General features: G+C 34.8%; 2 protein-coding genes across 2 annotated transcripts; one reads left to right on the top strand and one right to left on the bottom strand.

Annotated features, from left to right (window-relative positions):
* Positions 1-4,258: 4,258 nt before the first annotated feature.
* On the bottom strand, positions 4,259-6,372 carry LOC135684642 (RNA-binding protein 7). Its single transcript, XM_065200275.2, has 2 exons — positions 6,011-6,372; positions 4,259-5,567 (listed from the first exon to the last, which is right to left on the bottom strand). The coding sequence occupies exons 1-2, from the start codon at positions 6,122-6,124 to the stop codon at positions 5,031-5,033; spliced, it is 651 nt and encodes a 216-aa protein (XP_065056347.1). The 5' UTR covers positions 6,125-6,372; the 3' UTR covers positions 4,259-5,030.
* A 76-nt stretch (positions 6,373-6,448) lies between these two features.
* LOC135684547 (uncharacterized) lies at positions 6,449-19,093 on the top strand. The gene is made up of 15 exons (XM_065200151.2): positions 6,449-6,619; positions 7,456-7,562; positions 8,478-8,584; positions 8,944-9,042; positions 9,479-9,580; positions 9,944-10,029; positions 11,702-11,752; positions 12,256-12,308; positions 13,157-13,226; positions 14,179-14,232; positions 15,020-15,197; positions 15,863-16,131; positions 17,246-17,309; positions 17,742-18,031; positions 18,709-19,093. The coding sequence occupies exons 1-14, from the start codon at positions 6,539-6,541 to the stop codon at positions 17,999-18,001; spliced, it is 1,581 nt and encodes a 526-aa protein (XP_065056223.2). The 5' UTR covers positions 6,449-6,538; the 3' UTR covers positions 18,002-18,031; positions 18,709-19,093.
* The last annotated feature ends 927 nt before the right edge of the window (positions 19,094-20,020 follow it).

Here is a 20,020-nt window from a genome sequence, read left to right as displayed (position 1 = left end):
AAGAAGTTTGGAGGTTAATTCTATACATAGTACACCCGATTAACAGACGATATATAGGTAATATTGGAAAGGGGGTCTGGAGCCTAATATGTTTGCCAATTTGAATATTCTATCGCAACACTAACGCCGAGGAAAGTCTTTAGTTATTTGATAATCGCAATTTTGCAATCCATTGGTGGAGCAATAAAAACCAAAGATCCTGTCGCCGTTTGCTCTGAAACAAAAGCAAATTTATGAACAAATAACTCAGTTGAAAGAAGTAAGAAGGTCTATTAGAGTGTACGAAGTGACTAGGGGACTGCAACATATATGCTATTGATATGTTACGCGTGTGCTTGTGAAGATTCGGCATGGAACGGCTCGACTTCAGCACGGCTGTATAGAACTAAGTCGTTCCACTTGACGTATCATTTATAAACGTATTCAGCCGTTACTGTGCTGGAACCATTTCATATTATAAAAATTCTAATCGGACTTAGCTGAGTGAAACGGTAAACAATAATCTTAAACAATCAAAAATGTGGCTAAAAAGGCAAAAAATTTACTTTAAATGTTGCAAAACCTAATTCCACAAATCTTCCTGCCTAAAAACATATTTGCATAAAATTGAATTTATAAGTGGTAAGAGCTTGAAAATTTGTGGTCTAAAAGAGCTTGTAGAGGTCTAAAATACATGGAAAGCTTGCCTGCAGATTATCAGCTCTCTCTAATGGAAAGAACACATCAACTCGATTTCCACCAAAGTTTCTAGAGATGTTGGTTTTTAAACATGCCTAGCCCTTTCTGCCAAATGAAAACTTGAAGACTGATACTAAAGTTGGGTGGAGCCCCACTTTCGATACTGCTGCACTGTTTGGGGTTGTTGTGGTCCAATGGAACCCGATCAGTTCCAAGAACGTCAAAATACAAACATTTCAAATATCTAAGGCTCTTTCTAAATTTTCTACTTATATTCCTCTGCTTATGTTTTTAATAGAATGGTTCTTTGAAGTATTTATAAGTGTCTTTTATTTTGTGTGTATGTATTGTAATTAATGATTTAATACCCTGGGTACCAGAGCCTCAGTGGAAAATGACGTCGAATTCGAATAAGTTATTCCACTGCTCGAGTCGACTCCTTTTTCAGGCTCTGGCACCAAGGGTATTGATTCCTAGATGGCTCCTTGAAAATCAGCTTCGCTGAATGGAAAGCGTTGAAAAAAATGGAATAAAGGCATAAAAGGCGCAACATGATAGTCCTAGAATTGTTAAAGCAGCTGTTTAAATCGGATGGGCCTAACTTGCCAGTTAAAGCACGTATGAAAATGAATGATTCAGCCCTTGATTTGGATTTCAGTCTTAACAATTACCAGCTCAAACTTGGGTTGGGTATCAAAATAGTATACAAGATTTCACTTCAATTCGCTTGACTCTAAGTAACTTTAAGCCTTCCTTTGAGGACTGAATGTTTCATTTTCAGAGCAATGCTTTCCATATAACTATTGTCTGATCACGATAAAAACCCTTTTCGGCGTGTCTCAATAACAGGTAACGGCAAAAGCGGCAGATAAATGTTTACTTATTTTTGTCCTAAGAAATAATGACAAATTCTCCTTTTCATTCAATCATATTCGATGGGAATATAACAAACGAAGCACATTAGTAAATGTGCAGAGTTTGGATAAATATTTGCTTGTCTTTAAATCAGACATCGTCCCGCTGGTTGTCAAAGGTTACACGTTACTGGTTATGTTTAAGATGATGACTCATTGCCATGCCAACTGTAGGGGCTAGAGAGCTTCATGAGTAAGTTTCTATCATTTTCCAGAACGCATTTAAGGAAATTGTGGAGTGACACCAAAATGACAGGGGGGAAAACGTTTGGACGATAGTCTGTGTGTTGATTCACTTTTCAACTTTCGAGAACAAAAATGATTTCAAATCCACCCTCATAATAGTTATTGTAGGATTACCCCCCCCCCCCTTTTTTTTTTAAAAACGCGGCCTACATATTTTCGGACTAAAACGGATTAAAAACGCTATGTAGGGGTGGATTATATTTCCTAAGGAGAATTAACCCGCTACAAAGCACTGAAAGAGGCAAAAAAGGCGTTGTCTCATTGGAAACGCCTATTACCCTCCCACTCTGCAGTAGCTGACGCCACCACTGCTTCAGTCTTACTGACATTTCCCCTTTAGAGTTAGACAGGTTTTTAGAAAATATTAGGGGAGCCTTCCTTGTCTTTCTTCGTAGAACAATTTTAACGAGTAGTATTATAACCCCCAAATCTAAACATACGATAGTACATATTATAGATTGGCAAAGATTTCCAAATTACCAATTTTATCTGTAACTGTCACTTCCTTTATATTACAGTGTTGGCGCTAGAAATATTCCAATAGAGGGGCTTGATCTTCCGACAAGAGGGCTTGGTTTGCAATCAAAAGAAAACTCAAAAATTCAGAATTTTAGATGATCCACAGGACAAAACCAGATAGTTTAGTACGCCAGGTTAATTTGATGTAGGTGCCACCTGAAAGCGGACAAATTGCTATGGTTATTTTTAAATACCCAAATATGAAGGGTTTCAGAAAAATGATGGTGAACGTTGACCTGCTGGGACCTAAGGAGTGAAAACTGGGGTGAAATAGTTAGCACTCATACGTAATGCTTCTGCGGAAAAGAAAATGGAAAATTTCCTTTTGGATGCAACACAAGTTACAGATTTTGCTTCACGACAGTAAGTAAGACCATTTTTGAGTACATTCAATTGAAAACGTTCCCTTATCACAATTCAAAAGGGTCACCTGATCACAATTTATCCTTGACCTTATAAGGAAGTCTTGACTCCTTGTTGCAATGGATCCCAAAAATGCTGCTTTAAGTATTTTAACAACTTCAGTGGCTAGTTCACATTAAATTACAAAATTTCTCCAAATTCAGCATAGGAAAATTCTGTAGTTTAATGTGAACTAACCATTGAAGCTGTTAAAATACTTATAAATAGTTAGGCCCTGGAGGCACCGTATTGTGCAGTACTGCAATTAACCTGCCAACATGGGCCTTTTAGCTAAGGTACTGCTGGTGGTGCAAATGTTACATTACCTATTCAAAGTGGCCAACCACTCTTTTTAAAAATTCTGCCTCTAGCAAGCGAACTGGCTTTGTTTGTTTTAATATGATTTCCCGATAAAACATTCAAAATTAGTTATTTTCAACTTCAAAAATACATTGATAAGAAAAATACAGTTTTTGTCACCATATCATCCTCAAAGGGTGGGGGGGGGGGGGTTTATTCTTTGTGGTAAAATTTCCAGGTAACAAAACGTTGTGACAAATTTAGTAGGACAAGATGTCAGGAAATGTGTCAAATATGAAACAAAGACTGTAAGTTTGCCAATACTGTAGTGGATTTTACTGTCTATGATGGCATGATAAATGCACAAGCACTTAGCTATATCTGCCAATTATAAATATTTTACAGTAATAGAACTGCTCTACAGTCTCCAACAAGTGCTTTCTTGGATACAGACAAGATAAAAAAAGAGACACTGAGGGTGTAGCAAGATATTACAAAAGCTAGGCTGGGTGATGTTGCCTATCCATTCTACAATTACTCCTTCTATTTCAGGCTTCCTCGCTAAGATATTGACTATTTCAACATCTCAAGTATATGTACATGTACCATTTCCCCAATAACATGGTTTCCAATCAATTTCTTAAAAAAGGCAAAGTAATCCAATTAGCAAAAATGTAAGCACCATGAAGCAGTCTACTAAACGTCACTTTCAATAAATAACTGAAAAGTGAAACAGCTTATAAAAGTGATGTAAGAAAGAGGACAGTAATGTGATCTCTTAGAAAATACCAAGAGCCTAGAATGTTATAATACTTTCAATTCAATAGGATAAACTGCAAGGTAATTGAACAATTTTACCAATTTCTGATTATGAGCACATTAAAATCTTGCACGAACAAAACCTAAATGTTTCTTAGAACACTATACAATAGGGGAGCTAACCTCCTCTGATTGAGGGGTTGTAGCCCCCTCTGCCTCCTCTTTAGTGCTACCATAGTTCCTATATGAGTTTATAAAATGGAACTTTATGTACAGTGTAAACTTTTCTTTACTGTAAGAAAGACAACAGAAGCAAAATTGTAATATAGAAATCTACAAATGCAAGACCGTAGCATTCCTCCAACTTTTCTTTTGCAGATGAAGAAAAATGTTGAATAACATTACATTTGTACTCAGGAAAAGTAAAAAAAACAAAGGAATTATGCTTAAAAAAGAACAATAAGTGCATTCTAAAGATTTAACATTGACAGCTGTAGGTAAAAATAAGGAAATTATATCTTAAAACCACAACTTTTAGATTGTTGTACTTATAAAAGTCATGATTAAACTTAAAGCACTTACAAGTGTAACATTAACAAAGGTAAATGGGCTATTGTCATTCTGGTGTTAAATAAAATGAGGCATCTCGAGCTTAGATATCAGAGTGGAAGGTGAAACTTAACAACAAGAAACAAAACCTTTCTAATAAAATTGTGACTGGCTATCAATGAAAACCTAGTAAGTAAATAGCTTACAAAATATAATCTTAGAATCTTTACAACACAGCTCAGTGTTCTAACACTAAAACACTTGATAAAAAAATACTTCAAACAGTAGGGTTAAAATGCTTAAAACACATTGTAAAAACATGTAGAAAGTTTAAAAGACTATGCCTAGTTAGTGATACATAAAGAATTTCATACAGAGATACAGAGATTTCAAGAAAGTTTTGGAAGATAGTTTCAAGCTGCTTAGGATTATAGGAAAACTTAAGGTCTGGTTAAAAGAGCTCAATATCTTTGCTGTTCTACTAAATGTTCCAGATTTATGATTAATCTTTCCTATGGGTGAAAACAGAGCTGTTAGTCTCTCTGTAATTTATGAACAATACCTTACACTGTTGCCAGGTTTTTAGTGAACATGATAATTTTCAAAGGCCTTTTACATAACTATACACTAGCTCTTAATCATTTCTGGTATCCAGAAATAATATTAATATGGTTGCCCCAGCCTTCTACTCCCCTCTCCATAAGTTCCTCGTGACCTCCTCATGGGGCCAGGACTGTCATGAGGAAAATTTTGCTCTGCCCATTGAAGAGAGCTCTGACTCATGAGAGCCTGGGTCCTAAGGTCCAGCAAAGGTGAAGGCATACCTCCACTATAGGATCTGTGGAGTTGAAGCCTTCTGTTGCCAGCAAAGTTTGAATCAGGTGTTCTACCATATGGGCTGTTATCTACTCCAAAAAAATCAAGCTTTGGTGTTCTAACTGCCTCTTCATTCCTTTGGTAATTACTACTATCATCATCAGAATATGAAATTGCATGAGATGGACTTGGAGTTGCTTTTGGACTGTTAGATCCATTGTTTTGTGGTTTGCAGTTGATTGGACGACCAAATAGTTTCAATGTGTCAAAAAGCTCACAAGCATATGGAACTGAGCATTTGTCTTGGTAGACAACAAAACCAAATGTCCTTTGCTTACCTGTGTCTCTATCTTTGGGGATCCTCACATTTTCAAGCGGGCCAGCCTGGCAGAAATGAATAAACTTGTTTAACGCAAAAATCACTTAATGAGTAGCTCAAAATACCTATAATTATAAGTATATTTTTAAAAGTCGAAAAACCTATCATAATTTCAAATTTCATTGGAACAATTACACAAGAAGATATTTTTAGCTGATGATATAATGTTCCATTCTGGCACAGGTCATACCAAAAAGGTCATGCCTATAGATTAATTGTTGATATTGAACTCAATTTCAAAACACCTTTGAGATTGCTTGTTTTACGGCTTTTTTAATAAGGTATGTAAAATGATTTTATCTCTCATTTCTTTTCCAGTGTTTCAAGAAACAGGCTCTGCTGAGAGGACAGAAATTTCAACTTCTTGTCTATTTCTTGTCTATGTCACCCTGGACTAAATTAGATACACAAAACAAAACAACCTGCGCTGTCTTGTCTTGACTTTTACCTGAAGAAAAAGCTCCCAAAGAATTTCCTCTGTCACTCTAGAATGCAGTCCACTGATAAATATTGAGCGAGAGCTATCGAAAAAGGAATTGCTAGATTTCGATGCTTTGGACATGGTGGAAACCTCAAGAAATTTATAACGTGACGCTTTCTTCGATTATAGATACACAATATACAATCACAAAACAGGCCAAGTTCTGTGTGACTTTTGTGTGTGAGAGTTTATAATCCACAAGCCGATATATTATATACTTCGATCATTAACACAGTCTTTTCCTACCACCAATTCTGCTCATATAAAACTAAAAATGTAATGAAAAATCCATGAGCATACAGCACAAACCCAAAACCCAATGGCCTAAAACATTGCGAGGAAGAGGTTTCCTGTGTTCATACGAGGCATTCATCCAGAAGAGATCTCACAGAATCGAGGTTAATGGATATTTGTTGTGATGGTGAAATTTTCTGTTTGCAAAAGTAACAATCTTTCAGCGATTAATTATGTTGCCACAAGGACGACACCACTGACATGGCAATGGGTAAATTGGAAGGGAATGAAAAGTCCCAAAGCAAGTCAAAAAAGAAGGAAAAAGAACTGCTTCCTACAAAGGTAATCTACCATTGTTCGGTAATTTTTTAGTTAGATTATATATAATTATACGAAAAAAGGCCATGTTTGGAAAAAGAAAAAAATTGAGTGATGGTGAGTTTCATACAAAACGAAATGAATACTAAATCAACTTGTTTTAAGGTAGCTGTTAGATTTTAAAGTGGAGTTCAATCAGATGAAGACAGATTATCTTGACTTTGTTAACCTTAGCTCAACCAAGCCATATAATTTGTTTCTGATAATACCTATTAGCTACTGCATTTCTTTAAACAGACAAATGTCTGTTTTCAAGAAAATATTTCTTGTTTTTGCTGAAGTTTTTAGCTATGGATTTCTTGATGCTAAACTAAAATAATTTTTCATGCTTTTGGCATTATATAATAATGTATATATTGCAAATATAGCAATTAAGAAATTTTAGTCCATAAAAATGTTTGCCTTGATAAATATTCTCAATATGTTAATGTGGTTCAATGCTTTTGCTGTTATATTCAGGTGTGTCTGTTTGAAAAATTGGGCTAATTTAAGTCTCTTTTATCTAGCAAAACAAATTTAATTTCAGTTGATATTTGGTACTTTATAAATGACTGAAATGACAAATTAGCAATTTATGTTCTTTTTTATAATTATCTAACTCAAGGTCCACTTATGAGTAGACAAAAGACAATACTAAAAAAGTATCTAACAGTTACAGAGAACAGGTTTTCCCTCTTGGTGCCTTGAGACACCTTTTATTGGTTCTCTGTCTATGTAAAAGTAATAAAAGTAACCCTTGGTATTCTTTCTGAGCCACTGAGTATCAGATACTCAAATTAAAATTATAACACATTTTTTAGTTGGTGATAAGGAGACTCCCAGCCTCACTCACAGAAGCAGACTTGAAAGAAATCTTTGTTGGAATTCCAGAGCATGATCACTTTAGATTTGTGTCTCCTGATTATAGGTGGGTCATCTTTTGTTTGTAAAGTGCCATAAATTCAGCATTGCACACATTTATTATCCAGCATAATGGTTGGAAAATATTCCCCCTTTTCGACCAAACAGCTAGTTAATTTTTTAATGAAACATTTCTTTTAAAACAGCTTTTGATTGTTTAGACAGCTTTGTAATCTGGGTCAGCACTTGGCACTGCTGACATTAAAGCAAAGCTGGTTTGGTTATCTGTTCTGACCTTACTACCTTGTACTGTTGGCAGGGAAAGAAACAATTAATAAAATAAGTTGATAAAATGCTTTTGCTTCTTGTCAAGTCTTCGAAAAGGACTTGGCCACATTAATTCACCTGCCAAGTTTTACTTTAATCAAAAGTAATTGTCAACCACAATGCCAATCACAATGCCAACCTCAAATGCAGAAACTGAGAGAGTGTTTCATCTTATCTGATGTATGTTTTCAAAGATTGTCCAAACATTGGCAAAGAAAAATTCTAAAAAATTTAAGATTGCATGATTTAAGATAAAGATTGATTAAGTTTGTAATGTTTCTTCATTATGTTTTAAGATACATATCCTTTTTAACTTGGCTTACTGGAACTTTAATGAAGAAATGAAACAAAAACCTTTAAAAAAGAGTTGTACAGCCATCAATATCTTCTTCGTTAGAACTTGCATCCTAGATAACAGATGAATAGGGTTGCCTAAGAAAATTTGATTTAATCAGACATTTTGTTGCTTTGTTATTTTGCTTCCATGAAATTGCTTTTCTTTTATCCAAATCTAGATTATACATAACATATGTTGCACAATATTTAATCAGAGATGTAAGTAAAGGAGGCACAATTCAACTTTTATTGGTATGAAATAAAAGTTCTTTGTCATAATTTATTGTCAAATAATTTATTATCAATTTATTTTTGACAGCCTGTATCCACATTCATTTGCAAGAGCATACATAAATTTCAAAAGATTTGAGGATGTAACTCTGTTCAGGAATAAATTTGATGGCTTCATTTTCAATGCTGGAAAAGGTAGGTGAAGATTTCATGAATGTCTTTTGATGTATGCTTCTTGAATATCTAAAGGTACCAATCACTCCAGATTATGTATTTTTTGACATAAAGCAATTTAACTGTTGGCAAAGTTAAAAAAAAGCTAAAATATTTTCTGTTTTTAGGGACAGAGTAAGCAAAACAGTTTTTCAGAAAGATGTTGTAGTAAGATTGAAATAACAATAGCTATTAATAGCTTTATCCTAACTTAATAATTGATGCTTCCAATGAAATAGTATTTTCTTGAATTTTTTTGTAAGAATATCGATGAGAAAATATGCCAGAGCAAGTATATTTTTGCTTAGCACTATCTTATTGTGCAATTTAAATTTTTTTAGGAGATGAAAGCAGTGCTGTTGTAGAGGTTGCACCATTTCAAGCAATTCCAAGAGAGAATAGAAAAAGAAAGGATGTAAAGAATGGATCAATCACAAAAGGTCTGTTAAAATTTGAAGTGATTCAAAACACTCAACCTATCTTGAAAAGGCTAAATTTTAATGGTTTTACAGTGCATCTTTGATTATCAAAACAGCTTGGAAATGCAGAATGAATAGATGAAGTACTGATTCTGTGCCAAAAAACAATACAGATTCATTTATATGCCATATTGCTTTATGGCAATGAGTTTCTTTTTCTGGTGAGATAAATTTTGTTTGCTTGAAATTGTAGATATTTTTCACAAGGGTCCTTGTACAAGTACAGACAGAGAGTTTGCTTATTATTAGAGGATATTTAGCATCTTCTTTGTTTGAATGGTTGATCATTTTGTTTGTTTTCATTACCTTACCTACTAATCTAACTTCAAATAATTGAAGTGGTACTATAGTAACTTTTGGCAACTGGAACATTAGTTTAATTTCTTTCTTTGAATAGATCCAGACTATGAAGCTTTCTTAGAAAATCTAAGCAAAAAAGTAGAGCCATTACCAAGTGCTGAAATTTATGTAGAGCAAATGGAATCAACCAAAGCTGCAGGTGAATATTGTCTTGTATCTTTTATGATTTTCAAAATTTGAATTTATTCAGATGTCAACTTTGTCAAAGATTCCCCTCAAATTTTAATTTATTATAACAGTTTTATGCCTGCATATTAATTATTATATTTATTTAAATGTAGAGTTTTAGTGGTTTTTAAGGCTTAACCTTAGGTTGATATGCTCTTGAGATTGAAGATGTCCCAAGCAACACATATTTTTCCAAAAATTGAATTAACATAGGGAAATCAATAAAGTAGGAATTATTTTTCTAATATTTCTTAAAAAAAGGATTTTTTCTCCCTTTATAATCTTTTCTTTTTGTAAGTACATCAATACTGTTTTATATCATGTTGTCATTAAGGCTCTAAGGAGAAATCACAAACACCTCTTGTGGAATTTTTGAACAAGAAAAAGGCTGCTAAAAATGTTAGCAGACAGAATGCTCTGGTGAGTTTGTAACTTGTTTTTTAGGGGGCTGCTCTGATTGTTTGTGTTTAATATGAATGATAGTCCTCAGATAACATGGGAGACTTTTGGAGATTTTGAAATTTGACATAAGGAAATCAAAGTCAACATCACTCTGATAAAAATATATTCATGAGCTACGACTCCCCATGCAATGTTACTCATATTTCATACACAAAAACTTTAGCCACAAGCTAGTCAGTTACAAAAAAGATTGAATAATCTGTAAAAAGCTTATCATTTCAGGTCTTTTCTGCAATGAATTTGTTTGTGACTGACATGGCAAAAGAACCTCTGCAGCATTCCCTAATGATTAACAGCATTCTCTAACCGTTAAAAGCATTTCTAAAACGTTCAAGGGAAATGCAAGTATTCATAACATTTCCCAAAACTTTCAGCAAAAGCAAGTGATAACATCCTCCCTAAAAATTATTAGAAAGTATGGCTAATTCTTAAGCAAAAGTTTTTTTCTCTAGCTTTCTTTCTAGCTTTTTTGTTTTTATCCAATTTCACTTAATTGGGGAAGGTTGGTGTTGGTTGTTCTGCTTTGCTTACTGTTGAGCATCTTATAAACTAGCATCTTTGAGGGCTCAGACAAATCATAGAAGATAAATATATGAATGTTCTGTTTGCATAACCTCCAATGCTTGCAGATTGCATTTAGCGATAACTTGAAATCTTTCAAGAAGTTTATCTAATAACCAGATCCCAATTTCAAGAAAGGGATTGAGTAAGCAACCAAAGACTGTTCAGGTGGCGAAAAAATTGTCCCCTTTCTAAGCACACCTGCATGATGCAAAATATTTTTTGTTGCTTTCTGCTTCTTTCACACACCATCCTGTTTCAAGCTCTGGCTGATTTATTCTACTCTCTATAAGTTTACCAATCACTGGTTATTCTAGCAGTCTCCTTTTATTTGTTTCTGGGGAATTTTCAAACCTCCTGTTTATTCCAGTCACCCCTTTTGAAATTTCTGAGCATAAAATCAAGCTTAAAAATTGATATGGATTCCTAAAAAACATAAACTTTTAATATTGTGTCATGAAATTAAGAGGCCAGTAGAAAAAAACTGGAGAGTTAAATTTTGATAATGATAAAACACACATGCTAAGCGAAATTTATGATCTTGCAAGCGCGAATTTCTTTGAAACTAGCCTAAATTTAAGCTACAGTAATTAGCTACAGTAAACAAAAATGGACATATATGATAGAGTCAAAATTAAATAACACGACCAGTCTGAAATATACACGTAAAACCGAATACCAGTGAAATGACTTTATTCAAGAACAAAAAAGAAAATGGTTCTAGGGATATCTTGAGCTTCCTCTTTCCAAATAGCTTGGTTTTGACGTTAGTTCTTGGGAATACAACAAACTTTGCTTTTGCCACTAGCTTTTTTGGAATAGCCTTGAACATTTTAGAAATGCTTCTAGAAATAATAGGGAATGCTATGGAACTTTGTTTTCGCTGTTGCAGTTATGAAACACTGTAAATAACATTTTCTTTGCTTGCAATTGACTTCATTTGCTGGTATAATCTTTTCCTAGCAGATTTTCTGTATTTAGAATTTGAATTGCTCTCGATCATGTGTTGATTGCATTCAATTAGAAAAATTTCTGCGAGCTAGATCAAGCTGATACTATTTGTTTTCAGGAAAACGAAAGAAGAATGAGACGAGAAAAGGAATCTGGCAGAGACTCAAAGGTTTTCTGTGATTTTGTAAAGCAGCTAAAGAAATAACGCTTTCTGTTGCGAGTTGTATAAATTGTTCAGTTTCGAACAGTTCTTTCATAGATATGTTTCTTTACCAAAATTTACACTCAAGATTAGCATTTTAGGTTTTCAAACAAAGCTCTTGGTTTTAGATGATTTTCACGTACCATATGTTCCTTTGGTTTGAATGTGCGGTCAAACTTATTTTTTGTCTATACTGCTGCATATCTATAACAAAACCTTGAGGGATTATGATTAATTTCATGAAGACATCGAAATATACCACATCTATTAGGTGGACTTAACTTGAAAATGGAGCATTTAAGTATAAATGCCCCTCATTAATAGACAGTGTTTGGTTGTAGGTCTGGCCTTGTGCTAGGAAATATATGTCAGGGTTAAATATTAGGTGAAATGTAACCTATTTTGCACATGATACCAGAAACATACCAAACAGGTAAATATTTAATCTTTAATGAAAAATCAATTTTCAGTTTTCAAATGATGATCGGTATTCTGAAGATTCAAAGAGAGACAAAAAAGATGCGTAAGTCAAACATTATTGGTCGAATCTGGCGATCCTTTTAATCTAATTTGATTTAACCAATCAGCCACATTCAGGGACAGACTGCTAATTTAAAGTTTTTATTTTGAGTTGTTTGTGGTGGCTGGTAGGGTAGTGCTACGATATGAGCAAGGGTCCTTCTAAAACAACAAGATAGCGAGAAACTGAAGATCAATTTTTTTGTAGTGAATCTCCTTCAATGTATTGAGTCATTCTTAGTTAAATTATATTATTTTGAATTATAGGTAATGAATCCATTCATTATTCCAGTTTTGATCAAGTTTCATTTCAAGTTATATCCAATGAAGACGATCCTTCATCACAAAACATTTATTTAGATGTCGTTCAACAACATTTTGCGTGATGCAACTAATAAAATTGCAGAATTTTGAAACAAGACAAATACTCTCCCACTTGAGGTATTTCTAGTACTCGACGTGAAAAAATCGTCGTCTGTCAAAGGAAGCTTTTCTTCTTTTTCGTTATAATATATTTCAACTTGATACAGAACTAATTTCACTGAACGATTGCACTAGTTACAGGTACATCTGAGTGTGCCTAGTAGAGCAAAAGATGAATTTCGTATCGAAAAAATTTCTCTTGGAATGGCTTTAGCATAAAGTAAAGCTAAATGACGGAAGAGCGCCCCCTATTCATAACAGAATTATATTGATTTTGTCTTGTTTATCCTCTTCTAGTATATATTTAGCTTAATTTGTATCACGTAGAATGTATGTTATTTTACTCGTCATTACCTAATCTGCTACAACTGTGTTTTTAAAGACAAAAGTCGTACAGCCTTTGATAGGATCGTATTTTGCTTATTGCAGAAACAGTGACACAAAGGGATCCCAGGATAAAAGAGAAAACAAGAGAAAAGAAGAACGAAGGGAAAGACGAGTAAGATTTTATTTAAAAGCATAAATTCGAGTTCCACGTCGTTTTTTTTTCTTATGGCTGAACAACAAACGCCGTACTTCTTAACAGTGCTATAGTACATCCAGCTAATCTAGCACTAGCAATCCCTTTGTGTTACAGAATAAAAAATGGATTTGGAAAAAAGCAAACATTTTGAATCAAACTTAAGGTTTTTCGTGTGACACTCTTCAGAGTATAAAACGTCAGAACGTAGATCGAAAACTCTAGGCCAAATTTAAATTAACTCGAAAAGCTTGCGACTTTCTCCTTGGTGTGAAGTGAAATGACATCCTCTGGATAGCCTTTTTCCTCTTTCGTCTTTTGTTGGCCAAGTTTCGAGTCCAGAGTTTATATTCATCAGTGCCATGTGTGTTAACGTTTTGCTTTTTTTCAAAGCCATTTTTAATCTATTACTACTGTAATGTCTTCTGTAAAAATGAAACTGTCTTGCAACGATCTCGTAAAATACATGTGACTTTGATTGTGGCACTTTACATATCCACAAGATGCCACGCATTGACTGATTTCTGCTTGTTTATATTATCTTCTAACCTTTGGCCACCTTCTTTCCTTCCTTTATGACTGCTACTAATCTTATGTGTCAAAGCAGAATGCTCGTACTTATGTGATAAATAAGGCTAGCTTAATCTTTTTTGTATTTCACTTTATTTGACTTGACTTCCTATATTTTAAGTGCATTGCCTTAAATTTGCGCTGACTTTTAATCAGCCATTCGTATATAAGAAAGAAAATTACAATTCCAGTAAGAAGTTAATTGAGGCAGTGGTATCAATGAAGCTACATTTAGGTGAATAAAAAGGTTTTTTTTATTTTGAATATAATTGAAGTGAATATAAGTATAAGAATTTTAAAAGCAAAGATTTGTGATCGTTGCTGGTTACGTTGCATGTTATTAAGTAAACAATTTATTCAGGGCAATTCTGGAAAGAAAAACAGGCATGACCAGCGTGATCAGAAAGATTCAAGGGTAAGTGTGACGTTTTAATGTATTCGATTGCTTGATAGTTTTGATTTTGTATCACTTGGTATTATCTTTCAGTGCAGCTAAAATTCTTGCCAAAATTGTTAAAGCACTTTCACAGTGCTGAAACGTTTTCTGAAAAAACACCTTACCTCCGTTTGCAATGTCACTCAATTATGATTAAGGTAAACATTTTGTCACTGAAAGCTGGACGAAGGAGATAGGTTTATAGTGACGTTAACACCTGGTTATTCATAGGAATCCAAAGTTGAGCGGTGTGTGTATATAGTACTGTGTGTACTTCCTCGTGCGTGAATATTTTAAAGGACAGTTTTGCAAATTTCTGAAGATTCTAGAAATAATTTTTAAGTTATATATGAACATTTAGATTGAGAATGAAATAGGAATCTTTGCTGATTTTTGATTTTTTCAATAGTAAACGCAGCTCTCCTCAACTAAGAATCTATGAATGAAATCAAGTAATACTAATGCGATATTTAACTTCAAAGTCTTTGTGAAAAGAGACTGCAAATTGTTTAGCACCGCTTTATCTACAGGAAAATAAAATGGTAAATGTGAAGAGTGAACATTCTTGCTACGAAAATGAAGTCGACTCCTTTGCCTCATTATTTCTGTTTGTGATTGTACATTTCTGTGGGTTTGTTGCTGTTGTTGTTTTTGCGGTTGTTGCTATTTTTGCTTTTGTTGTTGTCGTTGTCTTGTTTTTTTTGCAGCTTATTTTCTGGTGCAGTCTAGATTTTATTAGGAGTTATTGTTAAAATATATTTTTCAGGATCTCAAATCTCGAAAGCAAGACGATGATGATAAACCGCTAAGTGCCAGATCTGATACATCGGGCAGAAGGAGCGAAGGTCGCATAAACAAGAGAGAGGATAGGCGCCAAAGTAATGAAAGAAGAAATCGAGATGAGCGTAAGGAAGATAAAAATCAGAGAAGAGCAGATGATCAAAGTAAGCTCTGCTATTTTTACAAACAAACTTCTTGCCTGTAATATGGAGAAACCTTGAGTAAATAACTTATCTCGTGAGGAAGATATGTTAGTCCTTCAAAGTAGTTGTTCTCGTCAGTATCTTTCCAGTTACTTTCAAAAAGCAGTTCAATTTTTTCTCGAATGCTCTGGACAAAATTTTGTTGTTTCTAATAAAGTCCATACGAATCAGATTGACAGCGTTACTAGAATGTAAGGGGCTTTCATAAAAATGATTTTCAGTTTGCAAACAGTCACGCCAGCTTGGGGGAGTTATTGGGGTTGGAGGCCAACCCTATTCAGCGGGAAGTGCTTTTTTGTTTATGAATCGAAGAGAAATAGGCGCTCAGACAAGAAACTTGGAAAACTCACTGCCCCTGGCCCTCAAAGCTCAAATACCATTTCTGAATACATCAACCCCAATTTGCACAAAGAATTCCCAAACATTTATGATATCTGAACATAAGCATAATTTGAATATCTTGGTTTGCAAAAACTTTTGGCGAGACAAACCCCAAGATTATTGTAATTAGTTTCACAGACTCAGCACTCAAAAGTATGAAGAATGCTATTTGCCATTTTCCAAGTTTCGAAGAACCGAAGTTTAAGGGCATGCACATTTTAAAATGTTAACGTTTTGTTTCGCAGAGAAAACTTCAAGAACTGAGCAAATGAAGCAGGAAGAGCAAAGACCGAGAAGGAAATCAATTGAGTACGAGGATCCAAGCATCGTTGCGTTTGGAAAATCAGTCGAGACGAGCAAAGAATATGGCAAAAAAACACAAGGCAATGATGGAGTTAAAGGGAAAGAGGTTGCTGATAAATCGAAGGGGGAGGAGCAAGATAAATGGAAAAGCAAGGAACATAGCAGAGGTAATAATCAAGTGGATGACGGGGACAAGAAAGTAAAGAACAAGGTAAGATAACACTTAACGCCAATCTCCATTGGGTGAATTTTTTCACCTCTTCACCGGCGAAAGGTTATGAGCATGCGTATTTGAATTTTTTCATTTCCTGTGCTGTGCGCTACGTTCGCCTTGGAAGTTTAAACTATTTGAACTTTTTTCTCTGTCGATGGTGAATTTGACGTCCTATATACATAAAGGAAAATGTCTGAGTCAACTTCGTGTTGGATAAAGAAATATAAAATTTCTTGTTACAAGTACGTTACATTTTTCTTTTATAATCCTACCAACAGTTGTGGGGCTTATCCTATAGCTCAGTCCAACTGATGCATGCGAATCACCAGAAACAAGGGGTTTTAGAGTCACACATAGTCTCTCTTAGCAGCTATTGGTTTGCGAAACTTGATTCGTTCACTAGATATGGAACCACCAAAGACAGCAATTGTTCAAACTTTGCATACGAAAATAGGTAAAAAATCGTTGGTGGTCCTACAATTGTAGATCTATAACCAGATTTTTGTAAGCTCCGTTGCTTTCTCGCTCTTGTTAGAATTTGGTTTCTTTGTTTATTACGCTTTAACAACTAAAGCAAAATCAGAATATTTGTATTCTCATCCGACATCTTAAAATGCTTGGCACGCAAATATTTGCTTTCTATCTGGCACGTAAAGCTATTGTGAGCTGGAGATTGTGCGCCATGTAGTTTTCGCTTTTCGTCAGTGCAAAAGCGAAAAATTTCGCCCAATGGAGATTGGCCTTTAAGCTTCTAATAAAGAATCATCATTTTACAGAATTATTACTATACTTAACAGAAGAAATCTCAACTGCTGGCTTTTTTATTAAAGAATACCACGCGCATTGAATTTTTAAAAATTCTTTCGTTTCGATTATGTTGATGATTACCAACCAGATGCTCTTAAAGTGGTATTCATGCGACAGGGGTGGTGAGGTAAGCATTCCCGCCTACCACCACCGAGTGTCCATTCTTGATATGAAGTATGCTTCAACGAAGCTATGCCATTTCATTTATATCCTCTGCGACTTATGGAGAATGTTCGTAAACTGTCAAATAAATTTCCCACTGTTTCATGTTGGCATTAATTTCATGTCTTCTCTTGTTGTTAAGGAGAGGCCAGCAATGGCCATATACCGACCTCCGGTAGCAAGGCATGACAGAAACAAAGCGAAAGGTATAAAAACTTCACAGTTGTTGTTCAGGGTTTTTTTTATCTAATATAAACATTTGGCTGCATTTGTTTCTGCGTTTGTTTGTACAAACAGCTAATTTTCTGGACCTAATTTCTATGAGGCTTTTTTGAATGTTACATTAACCCATCTATGTCGTTATGTTATTTGCTACTAATTTTGATTTTGGGGTTTTCCTGTGTAGCAGTTTGTACTTGAGCGCAGATTGTATTTTTCGAATATGGAATCGGCAGGCATGCAGGCAAAGGGCTTGGTAAAGGTTGGGTCCACCTTCTTCATCACGATCTTCAGCAGAACGTTGTTATTTTTACTTTTCTCTTGTTAGAAAAGTTTACCAAGAGCGTATTCCATTTAAGTTGACTTTCGTTCATTGATTTAGAAAGGTAACCAAACGTATTGTTTTGCTCTCTCGTCAGATGACCGATCTAGCCCAGACAAAGGGAGGGTCAAATCTCCAACTGGTACTAAGTCTCCAGAAAAGAAGGAACGACCGCAAGAAAGAGGCTATAATAAAGACCGACCTCGTTCCTATAATAATGACAGAGAGTATGACAGAGACCGTAACAAGGAGAAGGAAAGGCGAAATAGGGAGCAGGAGCGTCGCGAAAGAGAACGAGAGAGGGAGCGAGAGAAAAGGAAAGAAAAAGATCGAGCTAAAGAAGGGACCATGAAATGAAAAAGAGAATTTGAACCGCCTTTGTGAAAGGTATGTAGCTAAAATTATAGATAGATTGCCTACTTTAATACTGACCTTGAAATCAGGAAAAAAATTAAAACCAATAATTACCTCGTTTTTGGATTGTTTTGATATTTTTGATGCTGAATAATTTTTTTTGTTCCCTATCTATTTCTTCTTAAAGTTTAAATTCCATCCTGTGTGACATGAAGCGTTCTATATGCCTACCTTTGTTTCTCATATTTAATGCCTTGAAACAAATGTAGGACTAACGGTTTTAGTATAGCCATAAATGGATCTTTTGCGGAAGTATGATGGCCCTTATGCTAGTTAAACGGTGCAATGTTTCTTGGATTTTGTCTCTCGATGAGGTTGCTACACAAGTTACTGGTCGATTGCACCGTATTACTTGTCATTTTAGAGTTGTGCAACACAGTTTTTGCTCTTGCAACGGTTGCCTGAGGTAGAGCTCAATTCTACTTTTCCAGATTCCAGATATTTTTATGGCCTTTTGCACCGTGTAAAATCGAGTTCTACAAATTGTGTTAACAGGAATAATTTCAGAAGGTTTTTGTTACAAAACTAAGTTCAATTATAACAAAAAATCTAACGCCAACCCTCGACAACAGCTTTGTTCCAGGACATTGTCCCATATTCTTACAGTCATGAGCCCTTCTTTCACTTAATGATTTTATCGTTTGTTCTAGGGACGTCAGTAATTAAAGATGACATGAATTTCAAGACATTGGAGAACGATGGTTTCGCGTTTCTTCCCTCGTTGCTCTGGTTATCATGAATTAAAAGAAATTTCATTATTTATCAAATTTGGTTTGATTCATGCAAATCCTAAGCCAGTTTGCTCTTCAAAGCTTCAGACTAGCCTTGGTATCTCGTCTGTAGGTTTTATTTGATGTTAAGAGGAGAAACTCGTCTCATGAATCTGTTGTGTTTTTGCATCGGTCTGCTATTGTTTTCATTCTATGCACGAAACGCAATTTTTGTCTTTTACTCCAGAATCTTTGAAGGTCTTTTGCACAGTTCTCGCCAGGTGTTGAAAACTACTTATATTAAAAATTCTGACTTACCTTATCCAACTATGACAGCTCTCTGTTCCCTGAAAGAAAAACAGCGTTTTTTCAACTGCATCTTGTTTGAATACGAGTTTACTGTATGCAAGGTACACCATCTTTTGTATGTCAAAAAATTGTAGGAAGCTTCAAACCATTTACAAGGAGCCTTGAAAATCTCTTTTTAGGACTTTTGATTTTCTAAAATTGAAAATAATCTGCTCATGCCTCCCCTGCAAAGGCAACTATAATGCATGCCAAAATTAATTGGAATGCAAAAAGACTCGATTCTTGTTTCTATATTGTTTATCGTTTTTCTGGATATTACCACTTTCATCCTCCATCCCACCGCAAGATATCGATAGTTTAAGAAAATATAATGCCAGTCACATTTCAAGCAAAATATTCCTTAGCTCTTTAGGTAAAGTCGAGTGGTGACGTTATAAAACTGCCTAATATTCTTTACTTTGAACTGTACAGTAGGAAAGCACACTATGATGCCCTTTTTGTAATGGGCTGAAAATGCTCTCACTGGGACTCAAGCAACCAAAACCACAAACACCAAATTCGCGTCTTCTGACATCGTTCTTATTTTTTTCGCTCGTTACGCCTGACCTACGTAATAAAAAATTCATCAATCACTGAACATTTATATGTCGCGTAAAATCATACTTTACTGTAAGTTCTCGAATGAGCCCCTGAAACATCTAGCAGTAACAAATTGCAACACGATGGCCACTACTCTCGTCGAAAAGCTACTCGAATAGATGGACAAATGTAAGAACTTAGATATAAAATGTGAAGAAATTTGAAAAAAAATAAAACGTTTCGTGTAAAATTGATCAATGAGTAAAGTGATAACTTTGAGATGTAACGAATATGAAGTTTTTTGTTCAAATCGATTAATACCCCATGGGGGCTTATTCGAGGGTGGGGACTTATTCGAGGATTT

Source organism: Rhopilema esculentum, chromosome 21 (genome assembly GCF_057945365.1).
Source record: "Rhopilema esculentum isolate cy_ngs chromosome 21, ASM5794536v1, whole genome shotgun sequence".
NCBI classification, from domain to species: domain Eukaryota; kingdom Metazoa; phylum Cnidaria; class Scyphozoa; order Rhizostomeae; family Rhizostomatidae; genus Rhopilema; species Rhopilema esculentum.
This window is presented reverse-complemented; position numbering and strand designations above follow the sequence as displayed.

Bases quoted from the DNA above. Each gene is read 5' to 3' on its own strand.
- LOC135684642 (XM_065200275.2), bottom strand. From the start codon at position 6,124: ATGTCCAAAGCATCGAAATCTAGCAATTCCTTTTTCGATAGCTCTCGC. The intron at 5,568-6,010 runs GTAAAAGTCAAG...CATTTCTGCCAG, and splicing joins TTTGGGAGCTTTTTCTTCAG to GCTGGCCCGCTTGAAAATGT.
- LOC135684547 (XM_065200151.2), top strand. From the start codon at position 6,539: ATGGCAATGGGTAAATTGGAAGGGAATGAAAAGTCCCAAAGCAAGTCA. The intron at 7,563-8,477 runs GTGGGTCATCTT...TATTTTTGACAG, and splicing joins TTTGTGTCTCCTGATTATAG to CCTGTATCCACATTCATTTG. The intron at 12,309-13,156 runs GTAAGTCAAACA...TGCTTATTGCAG, and splicing joins AAGAGAGACAAAAAAGATGC to AAACAGTGACACAAAGGGAT.